Source organism: Coregonus lavaretus, assembly GCF_964263955.1.
Source record: "Coregonus lavaretus genome assembly, chromosome: 13".
Lineage (NCBI taxonomy): Eukaryota > Metazoa > Chordata > Actinopteri > Salmoniformes > Salmonidae > Coregonus > Coregonus lavaretus.
The window spans coordinates 21,078,668-21,090,311 of record NC_140000.1 but is presented as its reverse complement, the minus strand read 5'-3'; the positions used below and the strand labels follow the sequence as shown (position 1 = coordinate 21,090,311).

Here is an 11,644-nt window from a genome sequence, read left to right as displayed (position 1 = left end):
GCTGTTGCGAGAAAATAATATTTCACGTCATGTCTCAATTGAAATGGCCCTTGCCCTTCTGCATACTGTTGATGATACTATCAATGGTGATATGTAAAAATTAGTGGTAATAAAAATGCCGGACTTCACATTGTATCAACTTGTCATGACCACATATACAGTACCAGTCAAAAGTTTGGACACACCTACTCATTCATGGGTTTTTCTTTATTTTCACTATTTTCTACATTGTAGAAAAATTGTGAAGACATCAAAACTATGAAATAGCACATATGGAATCATCTACTAACAAAAAAAAGTGTTTATATTTATATTTTATATTTGAGATTCTTCAAAGTAGCCACCCTTTGCCTTGATGACAGCTTTGCACACTCTTGGCATTCTCTCAACTAGCTTCACCTGGAATGCTTTTCCAACAGTCTTGAAGGAGTTCCCACATATGCTGAGCACTTGTTGGCTGCTTTTCCTTCACTCTGCGGTCCAACTCATCCCAAACCATCTCAATTGGGTTGAGGTCGGGTGATTGTGGAGGCCAGGTCTTTTAAATGTTTTATATGTATTTCCATACTATGAGGTTGGAATAATACTTTGAAATTGTGAAAATTATGATAATGCCCTTTCAGTGTTTGAAAATACGGACTGAAATTTCAGCCTGTTTTGGTGGAATGGCGTTTTGGCCTGGCTGGTGACATCTAGGCGGTAAATTAATTAATAGACCATTAAGAAAGAGAGTTCCAAACCTCTCTGCCAATAACAGCTAGTTTTCCCCTCTCCGCTCACACCACTCCCAGACAGTCCAAGCAAAATTATTCATTGAAAAATGTATCTTTGCTAAGAAGCTATTTTGGTTTCTTTTTGACCCTTTTAATGGAAAACAATCACAGCAAGGTACTTAATTGTTACCCAGAAATGATTTGATATTGAGATAAAAACAGCTGCATTGGACATTCAACAGAGGTGGTGATGACCTTTCCTAAGACCTTAAAACATGCATTAGCGCCCCCAAGCTAAGCCATGAGTTCAGAGGGCTAACAGAGTCTTGTGGTCATGTGAAAACAACCTAGGCCCAAATACCAGTTGCGTATCAGCACATAGGTCCACACGGCAAAGTGATGTTTTTCAATGAAATTCACACAAGTGGGGAAAAGTGGGGTATGGAAGCAATCGTTCCCCATTGAAAGCTGTGCAGCCAAGCCTGATTTCAAGCAATAACAACACACATAGTAATTTTTAAAATGATAACTGGATTATAGCTCCTGTCCAAATGTTGTGTAATATACATACTCTGGATCGCTCCTACAGACAGTGAGACACATGGCCGTGGCTTGCTATATAAAGCAGGAAGACAGGCATTGAGGCATTCAGTTACTGTTTGATTGAACGTTAAAATGGGAAAAACAAGTGACCTAAGCGCTGAGGAGCATTTTTGTAATAATAATGCAAAAATTGTATTGTTTTTGCTCAATCTGATTGGGTGGGCCTGGCAGGGCCTGGCTCCCCAGTGGGTGGGCCTGTGTCCACTCAGGCACACCCACGCCTACACCCATTGGTGGTGGTGGTGTACTGGTGTGGGGAATGTTTTCCTGGCACACTTTAGGTTCCTTGATACCAATTGAGAAATGATTGAACACCATGCCCTGAAGAATTCAGGCTGTTCTGGAGGCAAAGAGGGGTCTGACCCGGTACTAGATGGGTGTACCTAATAAACTGGTCACTGAGTGTATACAGTTTTCATGTCAGTCATCAGTCAACTCTACTACACTAAAATGTTACTTCAACCATTAAATTCTAGCAATGGCTAACTATCCTACCAGTCTGTCTTAAAGGTCAACTGCCTCTTAGAACCAACTTTCCTGGTTTATACAGCCTATGTGGCATCAATAGGACTCAGAAACATTCATTCTAGTGTCAAAATTGACTAAAGTGTAAATAGGATCATTTTAGTCATAGTCAGTCTTGTTCAAAAGTTTTGTAAGTGAGTTCGTCACCACTTACTCAAGGGTTGGGTATAGATTATGGTCATGCCCACTTGCCCAGTGCCCACTCACACGAGAGAAGCAGCTGTACTGATTGCACTCTATCAGCTGTGTGCACTTTATCCAATCATAGCAGCCAGAAACTCCAGACAGTGAGACAGACCTGCCCATTACACAGCACCTCAGACTTGTTTACATAAGACAACACATCGCCAATGTTATGCTGAAAAAACCCCTGGCCCTAAGCCCTTCATGGAGTGGCCACTTGCTGATGTGTTTGATAGTGTCAATCACTTGAGTCTGCCATTTTATTGGGAAGAATTCAGACGATCAGAGCGCACTTGTATCCCAGCTGCAACTTGTCAATATTCCAAAACCCATTTGCGAGCATCTTGTTTCCCACGAGACCTGTTTTGTAACATGATTCCCTATGAAACACTGCCAGACAGACTCACACTCTGGTAATAGTGAGAAAGTTGTAAAAAACATAAAAAACGGCACCGAAGCACACACACATCACCACTCGCCAGTGACTTGATAAGCTGATTGTGTGCCTGCTAGCTTCTACATGCTAGCTTCATTGACAAACACAGAATTGTAACTTAGCTAGCTAGCAAGTGATTTTGGGCACTGATAAACAGCGTGTATCTTGTATTTTATTTATGATAGTTTGACAGCTTGCAGATGATGAAATTGTAGATCTGTTATTGTCCTCAAAATCAGTCCTGAGCGTGCAGCCAGACTTTCCCGATCCAATAGACTGTATGCAGTGCACTGACTAGTTTTTCATGCAATTTTTTAAAACTTGAGAAATACTGCACCAAACAGCTTAGATAGATTCAAAATTGTGCGACTAAGACCTCCTCTGCAAAAGCGTCTAAATTAATTACAGATTTCTTGATTTAGCTTAGATTAATTCTGACTGTTTTAAGGAAGTGACTATTTTGAGGAAGTGGCTATGTTGTTGCTACGGTGCCTTAGGAAGGACAAACAACAGTACCTACCAGGGTATGATATGCGAACATAACACACCCACATCAAACAACACCGCCAAGACAACTCTCGTATGGCTTCAGTCATGGCCGCTAGCATTTCTTAATGAGCAATCTTCAAAACGAGGCCAAATCAGGTAGTACAGTCGCCCTTTAATGAGTCTTAGCACGCTAATTGCATACCCTGCACATTAAAATTTAGTTTTTTTTAAGGGTTATGCAGTAGGTTGATAATATTACCAACATATGTTGTATTGGACATTTCAAACAACCTACCCAGTTAATGAGAAAACAGTCATGGTGTTTAATTTAAAGGTGCAATATGCAGAAATCGCTCCGCCATTTCCTGGTTGCTAAAATTCTAATCGTTCGCCTAATTTTTGTTTATGTGACAAAACAAGCAGTCATTGTGTAGAGAATCATTCTAACATCTAAACCACTGTGAAATATCATCACATTTTATTTGTCACATCCACCGAATACAACAGCTGTAGCCCCAAGGTAGACCTTACCGTGAAATGCTTATTTACAAGCCCTTAAGCAACAATGAAGAGTAAAAAATAAATAAAAGGAAGAACATTTGGTAAATAAACTAAAGGAAAAATAGTAACACAATAAAAATAACGAGGCAAATACATTTAACCAAAAATGTTTCAGAACCGAAAGTAAAAGACTCAAAAACTCAATTTAAGAAGGAGAAGCCTAGAAATAGGGCACATAGAACATATATACAGCTTCTTAGACTTGCTTTCAATTAGAATGACAGATCTATAACTCCCATTTCTATGATAATTTGTTCGGGTCCCCCAAAAAGTTACATATAGCAGCTTTATGAGAATGAACAAGATTTACCATGGCAACCTTGGGGCTAATTGTTATGGTCGCCAATGGCAGATTTTGAGGGATTTTTACATCTGTACCCCAGTAAAGAGGTATGGCCACTATGAAACGTCATTCCGTTACGAACCATAGCCCTACTTTTAACGTTGAGTATCCCCATTTGTAACGTTGCCATTGTAGTTCCTTGCAAACAAAAATGTGATAACTTTTTTTGAAAAACGCATCACACGGAGAGGAAGTGGTTAATAGCTGATAATCCTTTGTGATTGTTTTGCTTAAACTGATAGCCTAACAGTCAATATTTGTATCATTTGTATCAGTGAATATCTATAAATGTAACCAAACCTATCCAAAATTGGGACTTAGGGCCTTAATGATGACACCCACTTTGCACTGCTTGACAAGACACATACCAACCATGACTGTTGACATTTTGTTATTGGAAAAAAAAAAAAATACATAAAGACATGTTTTGTACTTCCGAAAAAAATGCCTCTTCGGCACCTCGCATGTATTTTTCGGTCGCTTTGACATTTTTATGAAGGTGCCGAATAGGCATTTTTTCGGTTGCTTGTGTTTTTGGATGTACATACCGGCCGTGTATGCAGTGTAGGCCTACAGTGGGGAGAACAAGTATTTGATACACTGCCGATTTTGCAGGTTTTCCTACTTACAAAGCATGTGGAGGTCTGTAATTTTTATCATAGGTACACTTCAACTGTGAGAGACGGAATCTAAAACAAAAATCCAGAAAATCACATTGTATGATTTTTAAGTAATTAATTTGCATTTTATTGCATGACATAAGTATTTGATACATCAGAAAAGCAGAACTTAATATGTGGTACAGAAACCTTTGTTTGCAATTACAGAGATCATACGTTTCCTGTAGGTCTTGACCAGGTTTGCACACACTGCAGCAGGGATTTTGGCCCACTCCTCCATACAGACCTTCTCCAGATTCTTCAGGTTTCGGGGCTGTCGCTGGGCAATACGGACTTTCAGCTCCCTCCAAAGATGTTCTATTGGGTTCAGGTCTGGAGACTGGCTAGGCCACTCCAGGACCTTGAGATGCTTCTTACGGAGCCACTCCTTCGTTTCCCTGGCTGTGTGTTTCGGGTCGTTGTCATGCTGGAAGACCCAATCACGACCCATCTTCAATGCTCTTACTGAGGGAAGGAGGTTGTTGGCCAAGATCTCGCGATACATGGCCCCATCCATCCTCCCCTCAATACGGTGCAGTCGTCCTGTCCCCTTTGCAGAAAAGCATCCCCAGAGAATGATGTTTCCTCCTCCATGATTCACGGTTGGGATGGTGTTCTTGCGGTTGTACTCATCCTTCTTCTTCCTCCAAACATGGTGAGTGGAGTTTAGACCAAAAAGCTATATTTTTGTCACATCAGACCACATTACCTTCTCCCATTCCACCTCTGGATCATCCAGATGGTCATTGGCAAACTTCAGACGGGCCTGGACATGCGCTGGCTTGACGAGGGGGACCTTGCGTGCGCTGCAGGATTTTAATCCATGACGGCGTAGTGTGTTACTAATGGTTTTCTTTGAGACTGTGGTCCCAGCTCTCTTCAGGTCATTGACCAGGTCCTGCCGTGTAGTTCTGGGCTGATCCCTCACCTTCCTCATGATCATTGATTCCCCACGAGGTGAGATCTTGCATGGAGCCCCAGACCGAGGGTGATTGACCGTCATCTTGAACGTCTTCCATTTTCTAATAATTGCGCCAACAGTTGTTGCCTTCTCACCAAGCTGCTTGCCTATTGTCCTGTAGCCCATCCCAGCCTTGTGCAGGTCTACAATTGTATCCCTGATGTCCTTACACAGCTCTCTGGTCTTGGCCATTGTGGAGAGGTTGGAGTCTGTTTGATTGAGTGTGTGGACAGGTGTCTTTTATACAGGTAACGAGTTCAAACAGGTGCAGTTAATACAGGTAATGAGTGGAGAACAGGAGGGCTTCTTAAAGAAAAACTAACATGTCTGTGAGAGCCGGAATTCTTACTGGTTTGTAGGTGATCAAATACTTATGTCATGCAATAAAATGCAAATTAATTACTTAAAAATCATACAATGTGATTTTCTGGATTTTTGTTTTAGATTCCGTCTCTCACAGTTGAAGTGTACCTATGATAAAAAATTACAGACCTCTACATGCTTTGTAAGTAGGAAAACCTGCAAAATCGGCAGTGTATCAAATACTTGTTCTCCCCACTGTAAATGACAATAGGTGCTAATCGAAACTCCATATTTGGTGAGTAACGATCGTATTTTGACATTATTAAGCTTGAAAGGCTGTTGAATGGCAAGTTGAATGGCTGCTTCCTGGGTTTAAAGGAGATTCGCCATATACACGTATCATGTCATTCTGGTTCAGGGGATTCCCTATAATATTGTATGATGCGCAATCTGCCTGGGGAGGTTAGGGGATTCTCAGGCAATGGCCAACCATGAATTTCACTTTAAGTTTGCAAAAATAAGGCATATATTTATATGTAGGCTATTATGTATTTTTCCTTCTCTAATTTTAACGCCTTCTCTTCTACACTACAGAAAGAACCCCGCTTAACGCCAGCAGGCAGACATAATAAAAAAGCGTTACACTGGGATGCTGGCCCATGCTGATTCCCATGCTTCGCACAGTCAAATTGGCTGGATGTCCTTTGGGTGGTGGACCGTTCTTAAAACACATGGGAAACTGTTGAACGTGAAAATCCCAGTAGCGTTGCGGTTCTTGACAAAAACCGGTGCGCCTAGCACCTAGTACCATACGCCGTTCAAAGGCACTTAGGCCTAATCTTTTGTTTTGGCCATTCACCCTCTGAATGGCACACATACACAATCCATGCCTCAATTGTCTCAAGGCTTAAAAATCTTTAACTTGTCACCTCTCCTTCATCTACACTGATTGAAGTGGATTTAACAAGTGGCATCAATGAGGGATCATAGCTTTTCCCTGGTCAGTCTATCATGGAAAGAGCAGGTGTTCATAATGTTTTGTAACACTCAGTGTAAAGTCTTGCAGTGACAACTAATTTTCCGTTTATTATGTTTGATCCTTTAAATAATAGGTTTAACAACTTTTAATAAACTGATAGCTAGCAATCTCCTTGTGTAGCCATGCTGGTTAACGTAGTCTTCGTGTTATTAACACATAACAACACACCGTTTGCTTAAGTTGAACAATGTATGAGAAACATAGCCTAACCAAACATATCAGGAGAGTGCCGCAACGTATCGGCATGATGATCAGGAGAACAAATTGCAGTCGGTCCTGTGAATAGAGTACACGCGCAATTGAGAAGCTCGCCCCTTATCCCAAATGAAATGCCCACACGCACTGTGACCTAGCACCTTCAATTTAGCGAAATGTCAGGGATCTGTTCAGTATCATAGAACGGTACTGTCCTGAACAACCAGTGGAAGAACGGTGTGATTATGGTGGCCCAGATGGAGATTGTATGGTGCTACGAGTTTTGCGATTTCAAATGGTCACATCCATATTGATCAGGCCACACACCAAACGAGAGCAAACGAACATCAAATGCTGTTGAGGAATGGTGCGCACCGTTTTAGAGAAACGTGTCGTTAAATTCAAAGCGTCACGCAACGTGGCAAACGTTGAATCGAACAGAAAGCTGACCGCACTCGCTATGGGAAATCCCTAGCCTTGTAGATTCACTTCCGTTTTAGATAGCTTTATATAAACTGCAACCCTTCTGTTCTGGATCATCATCTTCATTGCTGTAGTTCTACAAATATGTTTTTTCTACTCGTCTGCGTTATAGGTATGTTGTCATTTCTTTTTAACAACGAGTTTGATATTAGTCCAGCTGGGCAGGCTCACCTGAAGTTATGATTTATCTTGTGTTTTTCTATAGCTGCCTCCTTGCAATGTGGGCTCACACAGGAAATGCCTACCCAAGAGGTGAAGTCCGTTTGTGGAGAGGACTCAATTCTGAAATGTAAAGCAATATGTAAGCCTGGGGTCCAGTACCGGGCAGTGAGGTGGTACAAGGTAAGCTTTCTATTATTGTGATAGCATAAACGGTGTGTTTTGTACCGTCTGACCAAATTCTATACAAGTGCAATATAAGAAAAACATATACAGTACTGGTCCCAGACCAGCTGTTAAGGGCATAGAGTAACCTCACACCCTCTTCTCCCAGCTCGGTGAGGAGCCCTCTAAAAAGGAGTCTGGTCTATTGATGAAGAGGCTATCACATAACGGCACCACCCAATGGTACGCCGGTCTGGAGCGTGAAGTGAAACTTTTGGCTGATGATTCTTTCGATATCTTCCTGCCCAATGTAACGGCTGTTGATAGCGGGAGGTATAAGTGTCTCCTGGCAGCACCTGTAGGAGAGCAGAACCAGGAGGGGCAGGTTCACCTCAGAGTGACAGGTGAGTGTGTTCTACTCTCATTATGTGCTTGTTTTGGTACATATACCTACTTTATACTGTATGTGAGTGTTTTAAATTGGACCCAGAGAGAGTTCATCTTTTAAAATGTTTCCAGTGATGCTCAAGGATTTGTGGATCATTTTTTTGCAGGTTGCCTTGAGTCCACAGACCAATCAGAAGAAAGGGACACCATCCTAGTTCTTTCCATTGTGGGGCTTGTGGCAGCATTGCTGATATTCACCATCAGCTATGTGAGTTACAACACTACCAGCTGTTCCTCTGACTTATTTTTAAAAAAACATACAGTGGGGAAAAAAAGTATTTAGTCAGCCACCAATTGTGCAAGTTCTCCCACTTAAAAAGATGAGAGAGGCCTGTAATTTTCATCATAGGTACACGTCAACTATGACAGACAAATTGAGGAAAAAAATTCCAGAAAATCACATTGTAGGATTTTTAATGAATTTATTTGCAAATTATGGTGGAAAATAAGTATTTGGTCACCTACAAACAAGCAAGATTTCTGGCTCTCACAGACCTGTAACTTCTACTTTAAGAGGCTCCTCTGTCCTCCACTCGTTACCTGTATTAATGGCACCTGTTTGAACTTGTTATCAGTATAAAAGACACCTGTCCACAACCTCAAACAGTCACACTCCAAACTCCACTATGGCCAAGACCAAAGAGCTGTCAAAGGACACCAGAAACAAAATTGTAGACCTGCACCAGGCTGGGAAGACTGAATCTGCAATAGGTAAGCAGCTTGGTTTGAAGAAATCAACTGTGGGAGCAATTATTAGGAAATGGAAGAAATACAAGACCACTGATAATCTCCCTCGATCTGGGGCTCCACGCAAGATCTCACCCCGTGGGGTCAAAATGATCACAAGAATGGTGAGCAAAAATCCCAGAACCACACGGGGGGACCTAGTGAATGACCTGCAGAGAGCTGGGACCAAAGTAACAAAGCCTACCATCAGTAACACACTACGCCGCCAGGGATTCAAATCCTGCAGTGCCAGACGTGTCCCCCTGCTTAAGCCAGTACATGTCCAGGCCCGTCTGAAGTTTGCTAGAGTGCATTTGGATGATCCAGAAGAGGATTGGGAGAATGTCATATGGTCAGATGAAACCAAAATAGAACTTTTTGGTAAAAACTCAACTCGTCATGTTTGGAGGACAAAGAATGTTGAGTTGCATCCAAAGAACACCATACCTACTGTGAAGCATGGGGGTGGAAACATCATGCTTTGGGGCTGTTTTTCTGCAAAGGGACCAGGACGACTGATCCGTGTAAAGGAAAGAATGAATGGGGCCATGTATCGTGAGATTTTGAGTGAAAACCTCCTTCCATCAGCAAGGGCATTGAAGATGAAACGTGGCTGGGTCTTTCAGCATGACAATGATCCCAAACACACCGCCCGGGCAACGAAGGAGTGGCTTCGTAAGAAGCATTTCAAGGTCCTGGAGTGGCCTAGCCAGTCTCCAGATCTCAACCCCATAGAAAATCTTTGGAGGGAGTTGAAAGTCTGTGTTGCCCAGCGACAGCCCCAAAACATCACTGCTCTAGAGGAGATCTGCATGGAGGAATGGGCCAAAATACCAGCAACAGTGTGTGAAAACCTTGTGAAGACTTACAGAAAACGTTTGACCTGTGTCATTGCCAACAAAGGGTATATAACAAAGTATTGAGAAACTTTTGTTATTGACCAAATACTTATTTTCCACCATAATTTGCAAATAAATTCATAAAAAATCCTACAATGTGATTTTCTGGAGAAAAAAAAATCTCATTTTGTCTGTCATAGTTGACGTGTACCTATGATGAAAATTACAGGCCTCTCTCATCTTTTTAAGTGGGAGAACTTGCACAATTGGTGGCTGACTAAATACTTTTTTCCCCCACTGTATAAAATAAAATAGTTTTGCATGTATTTATTTTTTTGTTTCATGTTATTTACTCAATGTTAATCTTTACCATAGGTCATCTTAAGGAATATGTTATTGCAAAGGAGTAAGAAGTATCCACAAGAACCACTTCTAGATGCACCCCTTGAGAAGAAGGATTTAATGTTGATCTACACTCTGGGGCCAAACTGGTCAGGACAGGGTTCCATAAAACATGTCTGTGTGTGAGAGCCTGTTCTGCTAGTTTGGGCTCATTGGATACTTGAATGTGAAGAGGAAACGCAGAGAAAGACTAGGGCACTTTTAAAGCTGAGCAAGGAGCCTAAGAGTCATGTCTACTTTCCAGGAGAAGAGTTCACCTCTAGAGCAGATGGAGGCAGACAACCCTCTGGCCGGTCCTGTAGAACTAAGATGTGTAGGCTTTTCAAAGAAATGAAACAAACAGAAGCCTACACCCTTTCACTCAGACAGCCAAACAGCAGTACAACCAGGCTAGGGCAGCAGTTCTCCAGCAATGACTGCCTGCCTGCAGCATTCACGCGCCTGTGATGCGCAAGGAGCAGGGCCTGGTGAAGGGACCCCACAATCTAAGCCCCAAGATCTAACCCCAAGAAGGAGCTTCAGAAAGGGGTGAAGGAATGGTCCACGATGAGGAGTCATATTGGACAGTTGCGCCATGGCAACGTTGGGGTTAATTCCATTCACATCTTAGCCAAACCAGGAATTGAAATTGACATTGAGTTTTGAACTGGGAAATGACCAATGTGTACAGAATTGATCTTTTTGAATTTCTGCACAGAGAAATGAACCCAACCTTGACTGCATTCCATCTGAGCCAAGCAAGGCTCCCAATGAGCTCTAATGTTTTAGGCATACTTTAGATTTTTTGCTAGGCCAAAACAATACATGATGAATTTTTTTAATGCAGAAACAAAAAATAAAATTGTCTTCCGCCAAGCAAACCATAAGTAAAGGGGCTTGAAAAACTGGCTAAAAGAAATTGGCAGAAAATGAAACATAAAAAGTTCTGTAAATAATGTTGTAAAGTATCACAAGTACATGTACTGTGTGTTCTGAAATATCACTGTTTTAGATAAATGCTGTCTTACCTTTTAAGATGAGTCCTCACTTTTGTAGTCACCACAGTTTGAGTGTCTTTCTGAGAATGTGTGGTCTCTTTCAGTCATCTCATGTTATTCGGGTTAATCTAAATGTTTTTTTTAATTTTTATTTTACCATTTACAGATGTTCACAGACTAGATAACATTGATCAATATAACATTTAAGAAAACATACTATTTCATATTTCATATTAAAAATAATACATTGAAGTTTGTTATATAGTACATTGTATTTGGAATTTATAGTGAAATAATCTGGCAATGATTTGTAGGAGAGCACAAAATGTCTGTCGATTAAATGAATTAACTATATTCATTGGATGGCGGTTTTGATTTTTAAATAAATATGTACATAATTTATTTCGCATAAATAATAACTTTCACATGAACAGGA

At 41.2% G+C, this 11,644-nt stretch overlaps 1 protein-coding gene across 1 annotated transcript; it reads left to right on the top strand.

The window, feature by feature from the left end:
* Positions 1 to 7,280: 7,280 nt before the first annotated feature.
* On the top strand, positions 7,281 to 11,562 carry LOC311139149 (CD83 antigen-like). The gene is made up of 5 exons (XM_084174040.1): positions 7,281 to 7,605; positions 7,699 to 7,835; positions 7,987 to 8,221; positions 8,372 to 8,472; positions 10,205 to 11,562. Exons 1-5 carry the CDS (start codon positions 7,578 to 7,580, stop codon positions 10,355 to 10,357), a joined length of 654 nt encoding a protein of 217 aa, XP_084030166.1. The 5' UTR covers positions 7,281 to 7,577; the 3' UTR covers positions 10,358 to 11,562.
* Positions 11,563 to 11,644: the final 82 nt, after the last annotated feature.